The sequence below is a fragment of the Lycorma delicatula genome, chromosome 2, assembly GCF_047948215.1.
Source record: "Lycorma delicatula isolate Av1 chromosome 2, ASM4794821v1, whole genome shotgun sequence".
Classification (NCBI taxonomy): Eukaryota; Metazoa; Arthropoda; class Insecta; order Hemiptera; family Fulgoridae; genus Lycorma; species Lycorma delicatula.
The window spans coordinates 214,947,927-214,973,935 of NC_134456.1; the positions used below are offsets into that span (position 1 = coordinate 214,947,927).

General features: G+C 33.0%; 1 protein-coding gene across 11 annotated transcripts in view; it reads left to right on the forward strand.

The window, feature by feature from the left end:
* The window catches only part of Trpgamma (Transient receptor potential cation channel gamma), a 1,234,746-nt gene that overhangs the window by 792,801 nt on the left and 415,936 nt on the right, over positions 1-26,009 (forward strand). For all 11 annotated transcript variants that reach the window (XM_075357154.1, XM_075357155.1, XM_075357156.1 and 8 more), the window contains exon 4: positions 17,333-17,508. In XM_075357154.1, the coding sequence (XP_075213269.1) occupies positions 17,392-17,508 (117 nt within the window). In that variant the 5' untranslated portion in view covers positions 17,333-17,391. The remainder of the gene's footprint in view (positions 1-17,332; positions 17,509-26,009) is intronic.

Genomic DNA, 26,009 nt, shown 5'->3' on the forward strand with positions numbered 1-26,009 from the left:
ATGACTCTCTCACTACATTGACCACTCACGAGCGGCCAATTTTTTCCTTGATCTCTAAGTTCCAGGGTGGCCCGATCTCTGGTCTCTCCAAGAGCAGGGCAGTCAAACATCAGGTGTTCATTTGATTGGACCTCTCCGCAGACGCAGAGCTCATCAGATGCCAGGCGGGACCGAAACAGACATTGGTTTAAATTAACATGGTTGGTGTGCACCTGTACACCCGTTGCCCTTAAAAACGAGCTAGAGTCATACCAATTTCCCAGATCTCTGTATAAACTTATACAGAGATCTTCCTTTGGTCGTGGTGTCCCATTCCAGCTTCCATCGCGAGGCTCTGCAGCTTCTTTCGCAGGCGAGAGGTTGGCAACTGAACGAAATTTAGATCTGGTGCATTGTGATCATCGTTCCGTTCCGGTACGGGCCCGGCCCGAAACCGTATCCCAAATACCTCGGCCTCCCGGCCTCTAAACGCAGGACCAACAGAGCTAAACTTTCTGAAGAACGAAGGAAAGAGATATCAGAAAGAATGAAGAAGTACTGGGCAGATAAAAAAGAAACAACCGCAAATAAATAACTAAATGTGTTCCAAGCTGGAAAAAATATATCAAATAAATTTAATTTATCTTAGTTTATACTTCATTAGTATTTTTAAATTGTCAATTTAAATAACTTCTAAATAAACCTACCTAATCTGCTTTACCGATCTGCTAGTTTGATAGTACTGTTTATTACTAAAACCTCATTTGTCCGTTGGGCTTAAATCTTCTCTAAACCTTATTATCATTACAATTATACTTATCATTTTAGAAGCGGATTTAGTTTTAGATACATCAGGGCCTTGCATATAAGAATGTTCTGCAAAAAAAAAAGCTTTTGTAAATATCATATCACGTTAAGAAAATATCCCCTTTACTATATGAGAGTTGATTGTCCTTGTGTAAAACTTCTTCAAAAAATATAATCCTATTCTTTAATGTACTCATTACTTTCCCACCTAGATAGCGCTATAGCAGAAGGCTAAGCTCTAGAAGGGAAAGTATTGTAATTGATCTAATTTGGGCATATGCGGTTTTCACCGGATCTTGACGTTTTGATACCTAAGGAACCCAAAAAACAAAAAAAAACAGTTGGAAATTTTTCGTACGTTAATGTTCGAACGTGTGTGTGTGTGTGTGTTCGGTATCGGCTTCTAAATCACCTTAAATTTCCAGAACTACTGGACCGATTTTTATCAAACTTGGTTAAATTATTTCCATGTATGAGGCATTTAATCTATTAAATGTTCAACTTAAAATATCAAGGTCAAGGGGGTTGGGGCAAGGTTACCCACAGTATCTCTAGATTTCGCCTAATCAAGTTCATAATTTTCTTAATCAAATTTGTTAAAAATTAAAAAATAACATATTTCCAAAAAAACATTTTCGCAAAATCACATCTCCACTCCAAAAATTCTGTTATCTGCTATGTTGTAACGACACAGGGGAGCGGTTTAATTAAATAAATGAATAATATTTAAAATGTAAAAAGTAACCCAGTCTGGCCGGGTCTCAAACTCGATCGCCCGGTTGCCTCAGTACCTTGCGACCACACTAGCTGCCGACAATAGAAGGAAATTTATTCTATGTAAGATGTGAAATTATATTAGTTTAGTTAGTGCCGACCGTCGCCGCTAGTACCGCCGCACCCGGGAGAATTAAATACCGTACGCGCGCATGCTTTAGTTAGAATATTGAATTAAATAAACCAAAAAATTTTATATTTAAATAAAATGATAAATATTTAAAAATAAGATGTGTATGTAAACAGTGCATCAGAAACAACTTACATTTGTAGGACTTTCCCAGCCGCCAGACGGGAAAGTTGTACACCTCTTTTCAGCTTTATAGGTAGATTTCATAAGCTACCTATTGTAATGGGTACCATGATTCGACTTCCGGAAAATTTCGACATATCTTCGCGTTTCACATCGTTTCACATAAAAAAGTCCGGCCCTAAATCTCGGTCGAGTTTGTTAAAAGCCAAAATCGGAGCATCGGAATGGAAATGGGGTGGCTTTTTCGAAAAAACAAAATATTGCTATAACATTTTTATTAAGCAAAATATCGAATTCGTTTAAATTTCCGACTATTTTTTCGAAAAAGGACTGAAACTTGTGTAAGTAACGTTTCTGGTATCACCAATCATTGGCGTAGGGGGTGGAAAAAAGCGGTTTCGAGGATAAAAACAGTCATATCTCCCTTAATAGGCACAATATCGCATCGGTTTAAAGTGGTCGTTGGTTCTCTCAACATTAGCTAAAACTTTTGTCTGAAACAATTTTTGATACAACCAACTCGTACGGCAAGTGATGAAAAAATATTGATGGAATTGTAATATGGGGTTTGTCGTATGATAAACACGTGTGAAACATTTTTTCACTTGCAACCATCGTTGTATTGAGTAAATTTGAAGTTTTTCTTAACTTAAGGTGGACATTTTTTTATCCCCTCCTTAGCACTGGTGAAATATTTTTTCAAATGTTTTTTACCAGTTTAATTATATTGATTTATTAATAATTATTGACCTCTGATTGTAAAAAACGTTTTAAAATAAAGTATAATTCAATAAAAAAAAAAACAGAAGTTATTAGTGAAATAAAATTTTATGTACTTTTCATTTTAAAAAAAAGAAATGAAGTTGGATTCGAACCGATATACCTTCCCCTTGTAAAAGCCAAATATTTTATTAATTAAAATTATATTTGGCTATAACTCTGGAACCAATGAAAATGACTACTACCTATGATATATCGTTGAAAACCTCTCAATGAGGGCGTATTATTGCAGAAGATAAACTCCAAAATCCAAATGATTTGAATTTTGAGCTTTATTGCACATTTTTGGTCTAGTTGATTGCAATTAAAAGGGAAGGTGCACGATTAGATGTTACAACAGTCCTAAATCCAAAATTTCAACATTCTATACCTAATCGTTTTTGAGTTATGCAAGTTATATACTCACATACGTACGTACAGACGTCACGCCGGAAATAGTCAAAATGGATTCAGGGATGAGCAAATGGATTTTTCCGTTGAAATCTGAAGTTCGAAATTTTTCGCCATCACAATACTTTCTTTACTTCGTACAAGGATGTAAAGCTCGAGATTTATAAATAACAGTTAATTATTTTAATTAGTACCAAATTAGTTTTATTGGTAACTGGTCCCTATTTATTGAATTCACTGCCGTAACAATTCGATTTCGCAGAAATCGAATTGAAGAATAGCAGGCTTAATTGGTAAACCCACCGGGTTGGACTAGTGGTTAACTCTTCATCGCAAAACAGGTAATTTCGAAGTCGAAAGTTCTAAGCTTCAAATCCTAGCAAAGGCAAGAATAACTTTTTTACAGATTTGAATACTAGATACTGGATACCAGTGTTCTTTGGTGGTTGGGATTCAATTAATGGATAAAAAGATAATAACCCTGAAGTAAAAGGTTACATATATATATTTTATATTCTAATATCGACGTATTAAAAATTGGAATTATAAATGAGTGTTCCGGTCCAAAGTAATAAAAAATATTATTTCATTTACAATTTAAAAATTAAAGAGCTAAAACGTTTTATTTAATAGAACGTAATAATATTAAAAATGTCGTCTATCTTATAAATAAAATTATTTTAAAAAATACAAATAATACACGTGTAATGACACGCTTATAATAAATTATAATATGAATAACAAGTTTAAATGTAATATTATATTATAATGCAATACGAATAGGATAGGGCAGCTTACACTTTAATATCAACGCATCACTTTATATTAAAATGACTTGAAAATAATGACGTGATATTTAATAATTAAAGGTCCCATGTTTAATATAAACTAGGTCATGGTTTTAAATTGACTTTTATTCAAAATCAGTAAAAGAACTTTAATAATTAAAAATAGATTGTTGTTTTTATATTTATGTAAAATATCTATTTTTCAGACCGAATGAATTATCCAATTTTAAAACCCCCGAAATTATAAAATAGTTTATTTCATTATATTTTTGAGCAATCTAATGTTTTAGGTAGATTTCATAAGAAATGTCCAGTAAATGTCGTGAGAATACCTCAGCTGATGGATCATTCAGCAACTGGACACGCATGTTCGTAGTCTGCAATGTACGTACGTATTGCCAGTGTTGAATATATCAGGCAAGCATTTATTTCGTCTGCTGGTGTCGATCGAGAAATTACAGTCAATTTTTGCCTAAAATCTCCTGCGAGCAATATCAAAGCATTCCTGAATGGTTGAACGTTTCCACGCAAATCTCGTAACGATCGATCAAGATCTTTAAGCGATTTTTTATGTGCCATCGTGCATTCATCCCAAACAATGAGTTTACATTTTTGTAATACTTTTCCCATACAGGATGCTTTGGAAATATTGCGCGTGGGAGTCTCGATGATTTGCATGTTTAATGGCAACTTCAGAGCTGAATGCGCAGTCCTTCCACCTGGTAACAATGTTGCAGCTATTCCAGACGAAGCAACAGCTAAGGCTATGTCATTTTTTGATCGAACCGTTGCTAGAATCAATCCAATGAGGAATGTTTTCCCAGTTCCTCCTGGCGCATCCAAGAAGAAGGTCCTCCCAACTCCGTCATTTATCATTTGCATTATGCGGTCATAAATGCCTTTCTGTTCACGCGTTAATCTGGAAATGTTTGATTGGACATATGACTGAAGATCACCAATGTTGTAACTCTGTTCACGGCGTAAATCCACATCGAATGAAGCAATCGCAGCTCGGGTGGGTGCTGGCATTCCCAATTGACTAACTACTTTATTTGCATTAGCTAAGCACTTGTAATCAATATTTATCAATGCTTCGTAGTAAATGCCTTCTGTAAATTCAGACAAAAGTGAATATTTAACCTAACAAAGGATTTTTTGGTCATTATGTAGGGATATTATTTTCTGTGTATTTGGTTATTTCGACTTTTTTTGTTTGCATAGTGTTAAGTTTATCTGGGCTATAAGAAAGTTGGGTGTTTTAATTTATTTACTGTAAGTCATCCTTCTTGGTTGTTTTTCTTTTTGTTTTGGTGTTTTTTTTTAATAAAATTCAGATTTTTTAGCTATTAAATATAATTCAAAGAAATTTGTTACTTAATCAGTTGTGATTTTGTTTACATTGGCAACGGCCATACGGGCCCTTTGTGATTGGTCATTGTGTTTGACAGCGGCCATCTTGCATTGATCTGATTAGTTTTCCTTTGTTTACATGTCCATCTGATTTATTAGCCTCTTATTTATTAAAAAACTGTACAAATTAAAAATAGATAAATAGATTTATTAAAAATAGATGAAAACAATCTTTGATGCCGGTTATATATCGTGCTAAAATTTGAGCTCAATCGGTGCAGAACATTTTGAGTTTTTGAAGCGTACACAAACGAACTTATCTTTTATATATATTTCACCTTGTTGTGGACACGATAACTGCTATAATTTTGAGCCAATTACTTTCAAATTGTTTCTTAAATATAACACGTTTGAAAATCTCAGTCGAGTTCGTTAACGGCCAAAATCAAACCATGGGATTGGAAATGGGGTGGCTTTTTCGAAAAACTAAAATATCGCTATAACTTTCTTATTAAATAAAATACCGAATTTGTTCAAAGTTCCTCCTATTCTTTAGATATGAGTCTAAAACTTATTTCATTATAGCTTTTTGATATCACCAACCATGGGATCAGCGGGTGGAAAAATGGAGTTTTGAAGATGAAAAACATCTTACTTCCCTTAATAGGTACAATATCGAATCCGTTAAAGTGTCGTTAACCCTTTAAACATTACTTAAAACCTTTGTCTGTAACAATTTTTGATATGACCAACCTTTACAGCAAGGGGTGACCAAAATTTTATTGGAATTGTAAGAAGATGGGCTTGTCGTATGCTAAACATGTGAAAACATTTTCACATGCAACCATTGTCGTATTGAGTAAATTTGAAGTTTTTCTTAACTTTAAGATGGAAATTTTTTTATCCCGTACTTAGCACCGGTTAAATCAACCTCCGCCTTCCGGCGTGCCGAAAGGTATATTTTTTTTTATTGTGACCTTTATTATCAGAAATAATTGTTTAAATTAATTTCAAATCAATATTATGAAAGATGTTTAAATATATTTTCTATTATCATTAAATCAAAAAATGTTATATAGTTGCTTCCACAAAATTTTATAGAAATGGGAAAGAAGCTACAAAGAAAATAGTAGTGGATTAGATGGCAGTTGCGTTGTCGGTAGCAGTAAAATTAATTCGGAATATAGAATAAAATGCTACAGTACAGATTAAATTCACTCACAAAATTAAATAGTCTTTTTCTAGAATAACAGATGCTCTGCCAAGCTTAATAGAGAAAAGAAGGAATAATAATAACAATAAGGAATGTAATGATATCTTAGCTCTCTCTTTTTTGATATTTCACAAGTTCTCCAAAATATTGATATTAAGCCGAACAATTGATGGAGGTATGATGCCACTAGTTCATTTTTTAGACGATGAAAAATATTACGAAACCCTTTCTGTGGAAAAGTGTAAATGAATTCTGTTGGAAACAGAACTACTATCCAGTCAATAGAGAACAGTTTTCTACACAAATATCAAAATATTGATTTATTGAAAAAATATCTATAACAAATTTCTCATGCCGAACTAGTTTTAGTCATGCGTATGAAAAATATCTTGGCAGATATTTGAACCCGAAACCTCCAGATGTAAATCGGATACACTACTATTCCACTACTTTGGTCTATAATTTTACACATAGTCTCAGATCGGTCTTAGACAATACATAAGAACATAAAATTAAGAGATATTCAGTCTCCATTTGATTATTTAAACTATAACACTATATTGGAAATCGTAAAATATCATTTTTTTTACACCTAATGTTATTAAGAATAACTTAGAAATTCTACAAAATTATTTTAAAACAATTTATCTACAGTTAGAATTGAGGTCATCTCTACAGATATAACGGTAGATTTTAAACTAACTGGATATTAAAATAACACACCGTAAAACTCATTTATTATTTTAATTGAGATATATAGTTTTTTATTACAACGATTATGTCGTGTCCAAGCGATACGATGTATTAAAACGCGGAAGCGTTTTTCGCACATAAAAAACCAACCAAAAAAAAGAAGTTATTTAAAATTCTTCTTCTTTATATTTTGTACTCCGATAGTGTTTATTTTTATTTTAATGCACCTAATCTTCAATAACCATCAAATTTGTTTATTTCTAATATTAATAACCTATAACGCTGGTTTCAGGTGATTATATAACGCAAATCATATTATTGATAAAATAATGAAAGTAATTTTAACAACGTAAAAAGGTTTTTCAGAAAAATATATTGAAATCCACTATAAACAGTAAAATGTTTATTTTTTCTATTATACAGAACGACTTTAGTTACGCTGCAGTGAACGTATTTCAAAATAACTCTCTCGGATTTTGAATCTTTCTGCTTGTCAGAGCATATCAATGTTTCGTTGAAACTATATTTTTTAACCTCAAATATATTTACACAATTTTTGTCGTAGCAAAATTTCTTCTGCTGTTGTGTCATTTTGATTTATACACGCTTGTCTAAATTAACATTCGGACTAACATATCAGACAAATATCGTTATTTACAAGGAATGTGTAGAGTGACATTTTCATATACTATATCAGAATTCATTTAAATGTTTATTATATAAACTCGTTCATAAATCCGTAATAAGGTTATATTAAATTTCGAATACAGCTATTTTTACGAGTAATGTAATTACAAAGAAATTAAATTGTTTTCAGTTACATTTTATAATATTTTTAACAGACTTCAAAAAAAGAAGGAGGTTCTCAATTCAACTGTATTTTTTTATGTATGTTACGCAATACCTCCGACGATAGTAAATGATAATTTTTTTAAATCGAAAGTATACATTCTCAGTGGTCCCATATAAATTTTAACTAAATCCGATGATAATCTTAGGAAAAAGACAAAAAATAGAACGGCTCGACTTCCTCACCTGCTGACCGCTCACAGTGTTGTTCTCAGTTCCTGTATGACTAGGATGTTAATAACAGTCTATATTATCGTTGTTTAGTCTCTTTGGAAATATTCATGACATTTCTTTCTCTATTTTTCTTTCTTAAACAATCATTCCCACTTTTTCTTGGCTACTTTTCTTTAAATTCCTACGTTACGTATAAATATAACTACAATATTTATATAAAATGGTGAAAAGTGTACTATCCCTAATTCCAGAATAATAATATAAATATTTATATTTATATTACGCAATAATAAATTCTAATTTTTCAATATTAAATAAATAGTCATACAAGAAGCTCCCGATCGACATCACCCGTATGAAGCGAGTAAAATAGTATAATTTTGCATTAAAGAATGTTCTACAGTTATAAATACTTTTTTTAACCGGTTACTCGCAAACCTTGTCCAAATGTCGACTCGCAATAATGAAACTTAAAATTGGATAAATTACGCAACCTCATCGTTTCTGTCAGAGCTTTCTCATCATATATTCTTTTTAAAAACTTATGTGGGTCCAATTCAGAAAAGGCGATGTCTTCTAAAGTTTTTAACTCGACTAAGAGAATATAAATCTGACCCTTGGCAAAATATTTCTTGCCGAGGCTGTTACTGCCCTGTCAAGAATTGTATCTTGCAGTTTGTGAACGGTTACAGCCCGGTTTAATATTAGATTTAGCATTCAGCGTTCGGAATCTCCTTATCACTTTGTCGCTTGGAATGTTGTACAAACTGGTGAAATAGCTACGCAATCATCATCGTTCATTCTAAACAAAAAAAAACATTTTTAAACTTAAACAAAAACCCTATGATCTATAATATACAAATCCTACTTCAAACAATGCAAAATTGGTAATAGAAGTTTTACTACAATATAATGATATTTACAAAAATATAATAAAACAATAAAATGCAATATGGAAAAAAATATATAAGAATACTGTATATTTATATATATATATATATATATATATATATGTATATACAGGGTGTTCCATATAAAACGCAACCCAACCTTATATTGGTAGGTATTGAAATAATAAAAAGGCATGTGTAAATGTAAATGTAATTTTTATTATTACCATCCATTACCTTACATTTAGAGTAAATGTTGGAAGTGGCCGCCATCTTCTTGAATACAAGATTCTATTCTTTTTACAGCGTTTCTTGCAACTTTTTTCAAAGTTTGTGGCCGGATATTTAATACAGCTTGTTCAATATTGACTTTCAATCGTTCAAGTGTTCGTGGTTTCTTGCTGTAGGCTTTTTCTTTGAGGTAACCCCGTAGAAAAAAAATCCCCCGCAGTCAAATCTGGAGATCTTGTTGGCCACAAGCCTCGACCGATAACACGATTACCAAAGAATTCCTCGACGAAATCAGAACTTGAACCTGCGTAGTGCGATGTCGCACCGTCATGTTGTAGCCGGCAGTGTCTGTCTTCCTCTTCCAAGAGTGCGATGAACTGAAATAAAATATCCTGATATCGTTCTGCATTAACGGTGTACTCGAAAAAAATAGGACCGATTATTTTCTTCCGCGATATCGCGCACCACACACCCAATTTCTGCGGGTGTAATTGCTTTTCCTGATAAACGTGGGGATTTTCAGCACTCCAAATTCTACTGTTTTTGCTATTTACGTACCCATCCGAATGAAACCGTGCTTCATCTGTGAAAAATAACAAATCCATAACGTTAATTCCCTCACGCAGAAATCGACGGAACAGTTGACAATATTGTAGCCGTTTTACTTTGTCGGGCTCAAGAAGTTGATGAACCGTTTGAATGCGATAAGGTCGTAATTTTAATCGTTTGGTCGCCCGATGAACAGTTGATTTAGACAAATTAATTTCTGCAGACAAACGTCTGATCAATTTATTTTGCGAGGCGAGTAATCGGTCTTTGATTTCAGCGACTGTATCTGTATTCAACACCGACGCAGATCTTTTGTGTTCATTGTTATTAACAGAACCGGTCTCTCTAAATTTTGCAACTAACCTTAATACTGATGTTTTGTTAGAAGCTGGTTTATCCGGGTACTTATGGCGAAACAAATCTTGCACTGCAACCGCTGATTTCGTACTGAAGTACGACTCGACAATGAAAACACGTTCATCTAGCGAAAACACCATCTTGTCTCTATAGCAATATACTGAACGTTATGATTGCATTGTTGTTACTATCGGTAGTGTTCTACTGCGTCGCCGCGATGTACAGGTGTTGGACGAGTCCATTTCAGTAACGAGCAAGGGAGTAAGCTTGACTTTTGTAATTTCATGGATGAGTGATTGATGGGTTGCGTTTTATATGGGTCATCCTGTATATATATATTAAAACCAAGGTTTTAGCGAACTCAAGATGAGGTATGATCGTGAGACGCTCCCTCTTATACTCTTGAGATCCCATTATGCATCTGGGAATCCCGTTTAGCCGCCTAGCGGTCGGTTGAGGAACTAAATTTACGTAACTTTATGTTTTACTTGTGCTGGCCGGCACCGACTTCAAAAATAGTTATTTGTTGTAAGTACACTAACTTTAGTTCTTAATTAAAAATATAATTATTTCTAACTACTTAGAACTCTTATTTTTTGAAGTCGGTTTTTATTGTATATTTTAAAATTATTATATTTACGTTAAATTTTACAAATTTTCATCTTTAAAATATATAAATTTTTGTAATTTTCCTTTTTTTTTAGAAACCACTATCATTATTTTTCGTATAAACAAAACTATACAAAGGATACGATTTCATTCAAAATAAATGTTTAGCGAAATCATAACTAAATTTGAAAATCAATGTCTACAATCCGTTGAAATAAATTTTTTTTACTTCATGACTATGTATAAAAAAATAAAAAATAAATAGATAAAGTATATGTTGTAGAAATTATTTCTGTTGAGTAAAAATATTTTAAAGAAATGTCAGCCACAACTCGGGTAGAATAAAATAATGTTTTCACTAAAATAAATTTAACGATCTCTATTTGAAAAATCAACACAATCAACAAAGCTTTACGCAGCCAAAGCCGCGTTCCGGAAAAGTCCTACAATTGTGGATTGTTTCGCATGTACGGCTTAGACATCCAACGTAATTTAAAACGTTTATCATTTTATTTTTTCGTTCATTTAATTCAATGATTCGCGTATGTGGCGGTATTAGTGGGGACGGTCGGCACTAACTAAACTAATATACACAAATTACATACGAAAAATTTTGCTTGTATGGTTGGCAGACCGTATCAGGGTGTAGCCGCGAAGCTTAACGCGACAGGGCCGAGTCAACCTGGCGATCGAGTTCGAGACCATGACCGAATTACTTTTTTATACTTTAAATATTATTAATTTATCTAATTCTACCGCTTCTCTGTGACATCACAATATAGCAGTAATTTAGAGCATTTATTGGGGTGGAGGTGCGATTTTCCATAACTTCTTTTTGAAAAATTATTTTTACATAAATTATTTTTTAATCGTTAAAATATGCGCCATAGAGAAATATGACCTTAATTAGGCGAAATCTCGAAATACTGAGGGTGACCAAGGTCACTCCTTGACCTTTTAAGTTGAAAATTTAATGGTATCAATGCACCATACTTAGAAGTAATCTGAAAAAGTAGAATATACTGGGTTTTGTTTTAAAATGCAACCCAAGCAAAATACTTTATAAAAAGGTTATTACAATAATTTCGGATGTAGAGGTTGGCAGCACACCTATTGTAGTTTTATAATCAGCTGATATAATTTTTTATTTCTTTTTGAGAATAATTAATTACTTTTGTATACCTATGCCTTTTTTTTAAGAAGAAATTGTTCGGAATAAAAATTTATTGTGGAAAATTATTTAACGATTAATTATTTTGTTTTGTGCCAAGATGTTTTTCAATTGCAGTTCCCGGGTAATAATGTATCAAATAGATTTTCAATTCATCATTTCATAAAGAAGTATAGAGGGATCGATTCTGTTTGCCATCAGAGACGTAGCCGTAAACGTTCAGTATTTTATGACGAAACATCGGAAGATGTTAGGAGAAGCTTTTTAAACAATCTAACAAATCGTTAAGAAAACTTGAGCAACAAAAGAGAATATCGTTGTATAGTATCTTTAAAGCTATTCGATTACTTAAATTAAAGCCATACCGAATTTATGTATTAAATGAATTACATCCGGTCGAATATGCTGTTACGCAAATCACAAAATCCGTTCACAAATAAAATAAAATTTAAAACCTATAACCGACTTTAAAAGAAAACCCTTGAAACACGCCCGATTAAAGAATCATACAGCAGCAAGGGACACTGTCCAAGCTCTGCAATTCGTAAGAAGAATTGTGATAATCCCGCCACTTTTGGGTTCCGTTGATGGTTTTATCGGAAAATGAATCGACTGTTTATCGTCATAATACACCATTATATTACCGATCTGGCAGTATTATACATCGGTGTACCTGTTCGATCCTCGAACGCGTTCTTCTGTGACGTCGGGTGGTTGCAAATGGTTTTCAGTTCCATTTCTGATTATTCGTTTATCGACTAAGTATTCATTTGTTGTGCTCCTGATATTGCACGCCTTCCGATCAAATCAGCGCCAATATATAGAATTTTTGAGTGGCAATGGTATAAATTGTTCTTATATAATAGCACACCAAAAAGAAGGCCGATGGTGGATTGTGCCAAATGAGTTGTTGTATCGAGAAATAGAGCCTGTTACTGATACTATGCGGAAAAAAAGAATCTCTTTCTTTGGTCATCTCATAAGAACACCGGAAACAAGACTGGCAAGAAATATCATTGAAAAGCTCTAGTTCCAAAAACTAGAAGTAGGATGGATCAAAGAAATTAGAAAAGATATGAAAGAATTGGGAATTTCCCTGACTGACTTACAGAATAAAACTGAAAAATTACAAAGCTAAAAGACAAAAACATTAGATTTAAACAAAATACAGGCAAACGAAAAAAAATACAACAAAGAGGGAGTTTACAGATGAAGAAAAGAAAGTAAGATCTGAACGGATGAAGAAATACTGGGCACCTCGGAAGAGTAAAATAACACGCTTTTCTCAGAAAAGATCTAACTGAAGTTGACTTAAGTGGTCCCATGTTGACGGTAAAAGCATAATAATAATAGCGTCGGTTTACTTTTTTGTGTTAAAATTATAATTGAAGCGTCTATGTATGAAACTGCATCATAAAATTTTATAAATGTAATTGACCCAACCGTGACCGGATTAATATATTGTTAACAGAAGTTAGATTGAAATAACTGTGATATCATTAGTAATTTACAGTTATCACAGGAAATATACGATTTACATTACACTGGAACTTTTACAAAAGAGAACTACATGTATAAGATAAAATTAATATCTGTAGACTTCGCTATTAAACGCTAACGCTTGTTGAGACAATTTGTTGTTGGACATTTCTAAATACAGGAAACTTTTCTCTCCGGACCTAATCGAAAAGGAGAATATGAGTTTGGACATTTTGGAATGAACCTTTACCGTACGAGTACGAGTACTTCCATCGGACCAAATCTCTGGGAAGTGAATATTACTACGAATTACAGTTTATTTCCTAGGGGTAATATGATAAATACTGAATATGACAAACGGGTTATCATATGTTTTGCATAACGAAACATAAAGATTGGTTTTTAATTTTGATTTCTAACAATAGTACGATTATTCCTTTATATACTATTGTTATATTCATGAAATTTATGAATATATTAATGTATAATTTATATCATTTTAATCTGTAAGTTTACGTTTTTGAATTTATAATAATAAATAACTTATTCTTATAAACTATATCCACCTCTATAAAAACCAAACCATAGAAGAGTTTTCATGTTACTCGATTCTTTAGCTTACGAGGAAGCACCTAATTACAAACTGAATTTCCATTTTTTATAAATTAACGAACAATTTAATAAATCTTTCCACCGAAAAAATATAATTAAAAAATCTTCTTTTGCGAAAACAGTATAATCTTTCGATTTTTAAATAATATTAATTAAAAATCTTTAAAAATCCTGAATTTTCTGTAATTATCCGAATTTTTTGTAATTTAAGTTATACTTTGTAGGGGTAAATAATACTGTACCAGCATTTGCGGTTATACAACGAATTCAAGTTAGTTTTGTTAGAGTTTAATTGTTATTTATTTTAAAAAATTTATATTTGGGTCAAATTTATATTGATGTTTAATCTTTTCTATGTAAATTTGTGTTTAATCCGGGATTAGGTTTACTGTTATTCAAATCGGTTTAATTTCTCTAAGGGAGTATGTATTGTTAATTGAAATTTAATAGATCTGGCGGTTTTTAAATCTTTTTAAAGGAATCTGTAATTTAAATGACAGTCCGTAAAACAAACCTGAATAACGTGGTTAAGTACGTATTCAAGTGATAACGTGGATAGAAATATGTACAAAAAGGATTTCCATTAATACTTTCGGAATTGGGATTTATTTTGTATTTATTTTACTTATACTTAGTAACTTCATCTATTTACTTTAATATTATCTCTTGTGTTAATATTTTAAATGATTAATTTGAACTTTAATCATATCTATTCTTTATTTAGTCACTAAATATGTATTTTATGAAGATGTTCTGATCAAGGTCATACCGCAGTTTCATCCGTTGATCCATTCAACAATTCTGGGAGAACATATTTTGTTATCCGTGGAGTATCATATCTACTCCTCTCATGATCTACATGACGTACCGACCGGAATAAAAGACTTATTTATTTATAAACTAATCCATTTCGATTCGGTCTTTTCCCCCCTGTTTTATTCCTCGTTTTTATCTTAATTCTCTCTCGGTTCTCTTTACTCCTTGTGGATAATCTTATCAAGTTTATCAATTTTATTTTGACTGCATTGTTTTCACTGCCCTTCCTGCTTTCATTCTTGGCATCGAATCAAAGAAAGCAGCAGCCAAGTCTAAAAATTTCAAATAACAACTTACTCTCTTCCTTCTGTAGTTTGTGGTGTAAAACGTGGTCCTGAGCCTGACCGACTAAGTCTTAATGCGACGCGCTTCATTTCAATTTTTAACCGATATCTAACTTACTTATTACTGAGGATAGAATAAAATTATCGCATATAATTTTCACACTTTAGGTGTTGATTTTTTTATACATAAGTACGACAACGTTATTTTTAAAAAACCATTTGCAATTTTTTTTTTTTGCAACCGTACTATAACTAGTTTCCTATCCTTCATCCCTCGGCTGTATTATCAGACCGGTAGCATTCCGCAGTTACATTATTCGAAAAGCCTCCTTCACTTCGCTATACTCTACAAAACATCAAGCTTCTGTACAAATATTAAGTTTCCCTTTATCATTGAATATTACCTAATAATACTTTCTCTACACCTCCCCGTTTATCACTTTCTATAGATTATTTATTGTTATATAACCGATTAAAAAGATGGAATCTGTAGCCTACAGATAATTTTATAATTCTTTTTTTAATAGCTATTTTCAGAAAACATCTGAATCAAATTTAGTTTCTCACCTTCCTCTTTAAAGATACCATCTAGATTCTGGAAAAAGTATAGTTCTAAGTTTATGAAAAAAAAAATTATTTGCTGCTAGGATAGCTAAACGCGCTTGTTGTTAAAATTAATACCGTTAGTTTACGAATAGAAATAATGAAAATGTGAGGCGTGTAATAATTTACGGTGAACAATCTGAATTACAATTTTAAATCGTTTAAAAGTCTTTACTAAGTTTATACTTTTCATTGATTATGTCTGTGACGACCATATTTTAGAAGCTTACAAAGTACGTGGGAATGTGAAAATGGAAATTTGAAACATATGAAAAATGCCGTGCCTGATTGGAATTCAAACCCGGGATCTCAAAATGAAAGGTGTAGACGCTACCACTCTGCCAAGCAGATAGGCGTTTGTTTGTATGTTTTCAATTTTTGCTTTTTAAAAATTATATTTAGTTATATTGTTTAATATTTTTTATGATTTTTTCTACACTATTTTATTTAATTATATTTTATATATATTTTTTCTACTGTGCCCTGATGATGATTGTTCAACAATAGAATCGGCCAAACGTTTAAACTAAAATATAAACGATTTTTTGTATTAATCTTATTTGCCAATTAATTACGTAACGAATAGGTTTAGTTATTCGATTTTCCGGAAACTCGCGTATCAGAATTGCTTTAAAAACACTTATATTGATTTTAAAAATAAATTTATTTCTGTAGCCGATCAATTTATCATCATCATTACGTAGCCGATCATTTATTTCTGTAACCGACTATCTTGGAGAAATTGCAACTTCATAATATTTTTTTATTTCCTAGAAAAAATGGACTTAAATTTTTATTATTGGGATTTTATTTTATTGTTTAAAAAACTGAATAGTATTGTATCTATTTTTGAAAAATTTTCAAGAAAACCTTGGTACTTAACCACCAAGGTACCCCTTGGTTTCCCTCAAAGCAATTCCTTTATTCTCATACAACACCGACTTTATTCCTATATGGACTATACGATTTGTGTTTGGATACTTTTTTAAGAATTATTTATTCTCGCTTACAAAAAAAAATTATTACGTACTCTTAGGAACTTATTTTGTTTCTACTCGCTTATTACTAGTTCTATCCGTTCGTAGACCACAGTATCCCAACTGAATTAACAAAAATTAAAAAATAATGATTAATCGACCTTCTTTACTTATTGTTATTATTATTAACAGCTATTCATATTAGTAATATTTGAGACGGGAATGGGAAAACTACTTTCAAGCGAGATGGACATCTGCGATTGTATACTTCTGATCAAAGTTCTACAATAGCGTGCTATTAACGACTACCTAAAGAACTGAAACCGCGGGCTAAATTACTTGCTTTTAATATAACGATATATTACGAATACAAATAAATAAAAACATGAGGCGTGCATTTAAATCGACCGTTTTGAACTTTCATTTCAAACAGGTTGATTTTTTCCTCCTTGACTCTTTCTAAAGGCAGCAATAAGAAACATCTTTAAACCCGGAATATTATGTATATAATATAAATCAAATTTATTTATTACAGAATGTCTTTATGCAAATAATTAATGTTATATCCTAATATAAAAAATCAACTAATGCCGTCCTGTCTAACAACAGAACGGCGTAGTTAATATTTTCTTATATTGCAAGAAATGATTTTCGTCATTTAAATCCGTTCATTATATCTAAGTTGTTCATTTTTATCGTTTCAGAAAGTCAAGATGAAGAGGAGGAGCCCGATTTTCAACAGGAGGATGTAGAAAAAGAAACAATGAAGGGCTCCATGCGGCAGCCCTCCGGTGAGGACGTGGATATAGAGGCCGGCCGATATCCACGTCCGTCCGCCGTCCTGGGCGAAAAACCACGGCCTCAACTCAAAAATGTCAAGGTAAACTTAAATTTTCGTACTGTATCGCTTAAGTAATCTATATGACAGGGAATTATAAACAGACGCGACTACATTTTTGATGACTTTAAATTTTTAAATAAGCTTGAATTTAAAAATGTAATTTATTTTAACCGATTACGTAATACATTTATGAATAGACAGGATACCGAAAAGGATTAAAAACGGCCACTTGTAATTAGGTTTTTATAATTGCGGAAGTAACAATAAGCAATTTAAACACTGGATTGTTTTTCTGTAGCGTTCACGAGATAAAGCTCGCGAACTAACACAGTTTTCATTTGAAATCAGCATAAATAAATCGTAATGCGCTTCGTTAAACACGAGAATTCATTTTGTTAATAAGTCGATAAAAACGACCAAAATATATTGTTATACTAAATTCAATATTGTAACAATAATTTTCTTCAATATATAAATTTTTGTTATAAATTTCAGTTTTACAGTTACAAATTTCAAATGATTATTTACGTCATTTTGTAATCGATATTTTAATGTTATGTATTTTCCTTTTTAATTTTTAGAAAAATTTCTCTTGATTAATTTAAAAATATGTAAAGTAGTTGCGATATAAAATCACAAGAACGGAGTTTGCTCTGTGAAAAAGTAGTATAGGATAACGCCAAGATTCTTTGCATTTTCCCGGGATAATTTTTTATAAAACCAGAAAAACTAAGAATAAAGCAAGTAAAAAAGTATTTTTACAGCGAATATTTCTCATATGAAGAAATGATACGGTGAGGATAAAAATTTCGATTACGCGCCGATTTTCCATCAAGTCAATATCGATACGAAAAAAAATTAATATATATCTTATATATTATATTTAAATATTACATTATATTACAAATATATTGTCGCCGAATGGCTTCGACGGCACATGAAAAGGCTGTTTGTGGCGGCCATGAAAAGGCTGTTTTTTGCGTTAGTTCTGAGAAGAGGTTTTGGATCCGGAAGCTGGTCTCTGGCGAACTCGGGGAGTTGCGGCTCGTCCATTGAATTCCGACCGGGCTTTCCCTCAGCGGCAGTGGCCCCCAAAGCCCCGCAGTGTCGAGTCGGCGTCGGTCGTCCTTCGCCGGCGCGGCCGAGGTGGTTCTCCCCGAGCGATCACACGCTGGGCCGGCTACAGCTGCTAAGTACGCCGGCCAGGGCGATTGAAGCCCGGCGAGCTGCAACTAGAGCGGGAAGGTAGCGTCCGCGTCTCGGCGGGCCGGCCAGGCCTGCTGGCCCGGCAAGGATGTTTGCATCCGCCGGGAGGTCCCACGTTGAGGCGGCCAGGGAACTTCTGTCTTCTTCCACCTTCTTCTTCATGTCCAGGTGGTGGTCGACGATGAATTGCAAATTCACTCTCGTGCACGCTCTTTTATTGGAGCCTGAGAGTAGTGGCACCCAGTCTCAGCACCGCTATGGTGGGAGAACGGCGCGGTGGGAGTGATGCTTGTATCAGCGCGTCCATATACTTTGCGCCACATCACATCTGAGTTGCTACCGTGTTCGTCTGCCGAAATTAATTAGGCATATATGTGGTAAAAATACGTATTTAGTATATATCTTAAATTTAATATATATCTTGCTTTAAAAGTACTGATTATTTCACGAAAAGCAATTTTTAATTAAAATTATTTTCAATAAGGAACGGGAGAGAGAGAGTGTGTGTGATTGAATAACAAGAAAGCGTAGGAATGAGAGTAGCCGTTGGCCATAGACAACATTTTTTTATTTTTTATTCCTCAACATCAGTAAAATATATATATATACTAGCGGACCCGACAGACGTTGTCCTGACGCGGCATTATTCTGTAATAAATGCACACACATAAATATAAGTAACTTAATTAAGTTAAAATTAGCAGGAATGTGTTCTAAATTTCATTAAAATGACTATTAGTATGATATTATCAGTTTGTGATTGTTGTATTATTGTAATGGGTTTATTGATTAATTATGTGTAGTATGGTTAATATTTATTTTCACTAAATATTGAGATGTCCGATGAAAACTGAATTAAAAAATCGAAACGTCGCAAAATTAATAATTAGTCTAATTAATAAATTTTCATCCACATTACTACTAATTTTCACTTAACATCATTCTAAAAAAGTACCTCCTACATACTTTTTTTTTATTTAATAATTTTGATGTTTCATAACCATGTAACAGCTTAATTAATCAATTAATAAAAAAATTAAAGCACTGTAAAACAGCAACGTAGTTAAAATTTTAGTAGAAATTTTGATCATTTTTCTCATTCTTTATTTTAACATCTATTTTACCAAATTTTAGATAATTGTAAATTAAAAATAATTTTAGAAAACTTTTTATAAAATTAATCAGCTAAAACATTATAAATTCAATTTTTTAAATATACTTTAAACTATATTTTTAGTAACTTATATTTTAATTTTATAAATTTTATAATTTATTTTACAAACTTAAATTTTTATTTTCTAAGAGCCGTTCAATACTTCATAAGTTGCATAGAATCAAATGAGAATCGATTTGTAGGTTAAGTTGATTGTTATTGAATGCACGTGTATACATCATTAAAATTCATGAAAAATAATGTAATATACTCACTTCAATACCTTACAAATTTGCACAAGGTACATTTTTTAATTAAACTTTAAACCGTTATTTCAATAAATAATAATATATAATATTTCTCAATACGCGCACAATTCTTAACGCGATCGCAGTGCTGCCTACTTGTTACTTAATCATTTGTGATTTTGTTTACATTGGCAACGGCCATACGGGCTCTTTGTGATTGGTCGTTGTGTTTGACAGCGGCCATCTTGCATTGATCTGATTGGTTTTCCTTTGTTTACATTCTGATTTATTAGCCTCTTATTTATTAATAAACTGTTTTCTCGCAATTTTCTGTAACACAATAATAACACAAAATTACGAAATATTTTTCTCAATTTGATCGCAGCACCAACTGTCGGGACAAACTAAAATTAAAATAGAATATTATTGATTATTCGATACTGCGATGGTAGTGCAGTCTGCCGGATCCAATGTAAAATATTCCAAAATCAACAACTACTTATAAATGAAAAATTAATTAAAAAAACATTTTCCGGTGGACCAAATTGTGAATCTAAATCATTCTCGAATCCCCTTGAACACACACACAAAATTTCATCAAAGTCATTGTTCATCAAAGTTCATGAGTCCAGCCGTTTAGGAGGAGTTCACTTTCATACACACGCACACAAGAAATATATATATTTTTCGGCTATTCTTGTTCCTACGCTTTCTTGTTCCTCAATCACAGTCTCTCTCTAGCAATCCTTATTCCTGTTTCCTATCGTTTTGAGAAAATTTCTTAATACTTCCCATATAAATGTCAAAAGAAAAAACAATAAGGGATAAAATTAAAGAAGAAATTCATAGCGATAGTGGAAAGACAACGATCTGGACTAAGAAAAACATAAATATTCAACTATTTTGGCTATTTTAAACAAACAAAAACTCGCATAGACAGAGAAAAATATAAGAGAAACGATTAATGATTATTATAGACAAAATATTTTTTTTTTGAAAAATCAAAACAGAACAATTTTTTTTACAAAAATCTCAGATAATTTAAAATTAAATTTGTTTTATTTTTAGTACAGAAATGTTTTTCTGAGGTATATCAGTAAATATTGTAATTGATTCTAAATAATCTTTGCTTCTCAAGTACCTTTGGTGGGAAATACCATTATTAATAGTATAAAATATACCTGCATTACGTATTTTAAATTTTTTTGCTTATATATATAAATACATATAGAAGATTTCGAGTTTCATTATTTATGTCTGTGTTTACGTTACTTTTATCTAGTTTTTATCATTATTTTTATAATTATTTATAAAAAGTTAAAAATTAATAATTTTTATTTAAAAAAGAATTTTGTAGTATGTAATGTTTTTATAATGTGCAATTACAATATTTAGGTATTACGTTACTGAGATTTATTTAGGAGCTATATTTATGACGTCACAGACAACGTTTTTATATAATTTTCTCTCCTTATTTAAAAAAAGCTGAATAAGTATCGCATGACTTTCCCCGTTATTCATAATAAAAAAATTAAAAGGGTTAGAACCAAAACAAAGAGTAAATAAACATTTCTGAATTTTTGGTCCAGGGTCCACAATTTAAACTGTAGACGTTTCTTGATAGATATGTTTTTTCAAAAATTTTTCCAAAGCATTTGGAAAAATATCATTAAAAGAAGAGACAGACTTATAAGCCAGATATTAAGGCACCTTGGAATAGTCGCTTTAGTATTGGAAGGACAGATACATTGAAAAAATTGTGCAGGCAGGCAACGTTTGGAATGTGTAAAACAAATTGTTAAGGATATAGAATGTAGGGGGTATTCAGTCAAATGACTGATGAGACAAAAAATAAATAAATTTATCCGAATTACTTTTCTGAGTTAGTAATTTTTAACGAGTTTTCTATTTTACTGTGGTGTGCGCACTTGATGATGGGGGGCTGAACACAATTTATTGTAAAGTATCCTAATCATTTTATTTAGTCTATATTCAATAAATAAATACATATTTATCTATCTATATATATTAATAGTATTATTACAATTTACTTGATAGAGTGTTATAAGTAGATTTTTGCAATTTATAAAAGGATATTTTACAAACTTAATAAATTAAATTTGTAACGTCAACTTTACGGATTGGACACATTATAATAGCTTGATCTAATTCAAAGTATTTAAAACAAATACCTATTGATTTTACTGCAATTGCATTCAACGAGATATTTCCAAAACGAAAGATACAAATTTTACAACAATATGAGATCGGATTACAGTACCACACAATATCATTACAGATTAATATTTCACTGGAAGGTCAAAACTAATTTAATCCAGTCACCCGACAGACATATTTATTTCGAATAGAATAAAATATCATCACAATAAATTGTACTAATTATACACGATTACCTGATCTTATTAAACAAAATTTAAAATAAATCAACTTTATTTTTCTATTAGGTTGCTTTTTTTTTGAGCGAAATTTAAACCGAATATATTTTTATATTCTAATCTGTAAAAATACTAACCCAACAATAGATATCGATTATATTCTTTATGATTTTCAGTAGAAGTAAGTGAAAATTGTTAATCGTAAAAGGTATAAAATTTTCTGCGTTGATACATGTCACATGTTTAGATGTGGCGGTGAAAAACCAGGATTTTTTATTCCGGTAACGAAACAAAGACAATATAAATAGATACGATGATCCGCCACTCTGCTGATATCCGTGGAGGAATGGTAGCTTCTCGGCTTTTCATCCGGAGGTCCTGGGTTCGTATCCCGGTCAGGCCCTGGCATTTTTCATACGTTAAAAATGTTCCATTTCCATATCCCACGCACAAGCTTCAAGCTTATGTGGTGATACCGTTCAAAAGGAAATTAAAATTTTAACTTTTCACTAGAAAGCAATAAGGCTACAGTAATAAAATCTTGAGCTAAAAATCAATGAAACTAAATTGTTTAAAGAATGTTGATAATTTTTTAAAAAATATTTCTTATTGCATAAGATTAGTAGAGATGCTTAAACTGAGTTTTAACAATTATTATAGAAACTCTTTTACTGGTAAAACAAATTTATATTCTAGAAGAATCTATAACTGTTGCTTTAAGAATTCAATTTATTTTATTTACAGATATAACTCTTGTTTCTGACTACATGAAACGTTTTTACTAAATAAAAAGCTATATCATAATTAAATTTTGTAGAGCGTTACTTATATGAGCGTTACTTACGTGTATGTGTGTGTAGAGGAAGGAGAACCTTTTATAGGCACCAAGTGGTCTCATATCCCATAGTAATGTGAAACTGTCCCTTGTAGGCCTACCCACTAAAACCCATCCCCAACTACAACATGGGCTTGCCGGGGCCACTTCACGGTAGTATCACAGTACCCCACGTGTCTTGTCACCGTCCGCGCACCATTTCTGACTCCACGCCTCGAACTTGTCAGGATCCTGGGTTTTTTAATTTTAATTTTAATTTTTTTGTTTATTTTTTCTTTTTTAAATAAATATATATATATATATATACACTTTGTTTTTAAATTCGACTTCTTGGGGCCGGGAATGTGTCACAAGGAAGACTCCGAGTTAATTATTCACCCCACGACATGTTCCGCCAACTATTTTTTTTTACCCTCTTTCTTTCATTTCTTTTTTGTTCACCTGTGCAATCGCGGACAAACGGCAGCTCCGTACGGAGCTGTCCCTCACCCCTTCGCTTCCCGATATTTCATTTAAAGTATCCCTGATACAAAACCCGTCACAGTGTGAAATCCACCGGACTGCGTAACATCGTTCCAATGATGGTCGTTACCTCGAGGTCCTCCGTTACGGCAGCACAGTCGCGGCGTTCCTCGTCTCACTGTGGGCACTGGAATATCACATGTTCCAGCGTGTCTAAGTCCCGATAGTAGTGGCAGAAGGGGTTTTCAGCTCTTCTTCGTCCACACAGGTATGAACGAAAGACTCCATTGCCAGTCAGGGATTGTTTCACCCAGGATTCCAGTTCGCTAAACTACCTCCCGGTCCACGGCTTAATCTGCATGATTAAACGATGCGTCCACCTCCCTTTCGTGGACACATCCCACCTAGCTTGCCAATCCGTGTGGACAGTTGCGTTGGCATCGTCCTTAGACACACTCTGATAAATTTGCGCACGAGCCGCCACCAGCTGTTGAAGTGACGGCATCCCAGTCACCAGCAGCATCGGCGTATACCGACGCTACCTTAAGAACCATAGGGTGCTGTATTCATTCCAAAATCTTCTGTTACGCCCTATCGCCATGGCTCACACTGGGGTGCCATAGAGGAGGATCGAGGTCGCCACATGCGCGTACAGCTTCCTCTTCGATATATGATAACGTTCGATGGTAACTTAACCAAGTTCTCGACAGTCTGTCCAGCTTCCTCACTAATCGCCCGGACGTGAAGAGTGAATGACCGCCTATAGTCCAACCACACCCCAAGATACTTGGCAGCCTCCCGTGATTGGACCATGTTCCGCCAATTTGGTGCGAATGAACTTATTCACCATCGTGGACAACTCGTGGCACAAACGTTCGGTCTGTAGCATAGTCCTAATAATGTTCTCTGAAGTAAACAAGTTAAAGTTTCTCCTGCATGCTTCCTTATGGTGCAAAAACGAACCGGGTGTTCCAAGGTGTCTCGGTCTTTTCTCCCCCGCAGTAATTGCTATCTGCGCAGGTTCTCAGCATCCGCGCGCACAAGTATGCTTTGAAACATCCGTGACCGGCAAGGAACTACTTCAACTTGTACCGTATTTCCCAGTGTATCCATCCCAGTGGATATTTCCCAGGATCAGTCATCTGTAGGTCTATCTGCCTTTTGTCGACTGATCCATTCTCACCTGCAAACAAGCGATGCCTCCGCATCTGCCTTATTCATTTCCATGTATATCTTCTCCCTCTTCCAAACGAGGAGATCCAGAGGCGCAAGTCCAGCCACTACGCCAGCGGCACCGCCTGAGATGGTCCTGTACACGTAGAAAACTCAAAGAAAGAGAGCTCTGTGCACCTTGCTAAGAATTGCACGGACTCTACCCCTCTGCAGCACAATGGACCAGACTACGGGTCCGTATTGTACTTTTGAGAGCACCACTTGAGACAAGACCCTCCGCTTCGATGTGCGAGGACCCCTGATGTTGGCCATTATCCGACTGATCGCGGCAGCCGTTTTTCGGCTTCGACCGACACTTCTTTTACTATCCACAAGGTATTTAACTGCAAGTGTAGGATGGAAGTAGATATATTTAGGTCAATGTTTTTATAATTTTACAAAGAGAATGCTTCAAAGGTTATTATTTTTTTAAATCAAAACACATTCTTTATTATACAAAATGAAATTAAAATTTCTACTTCATAAAAATATAATTAATTGAAGACGATATTCATACCTAATTTTAAATAATTTACTGATTAAATCCTTGATTACAAACTGTTTGTAAATCCTTGGAGTTGAAAAAAGCAAATATAACATATAATTTTATGTGTGGGGCGGGGAAACGCTAATGTTTGTGCGCCAAAACAAAGCACTGAGACAGAACAAGCTAATCGATTGTAACGTCAACAGGTTAACACAATAAAACATCAATATTAACCTCATTTGTTAACATTGACTAAAATGAAAGACTCTACTAGGATATTTTTTTACTTCCTTATACGAAGTAAAGGAAGTAGTATTCATTCCTTTACTTCGTATAAGGAAGTATTGTGATCGCGAAAAATATCGGTTTTCAGATTTCAACGTAAATATCCATTTTGACCATCCCTAAATCCATTTTGACTAGTTTCGGTGTGGCGTCTGTACGTACTTAGGTATCTTGCATATCTCAAAAACGATTAGCCGTAGTATGTTGAAGTTTTGGATTTACGACTGCATAACATCTAGTTGTGCACCTTCCCTTT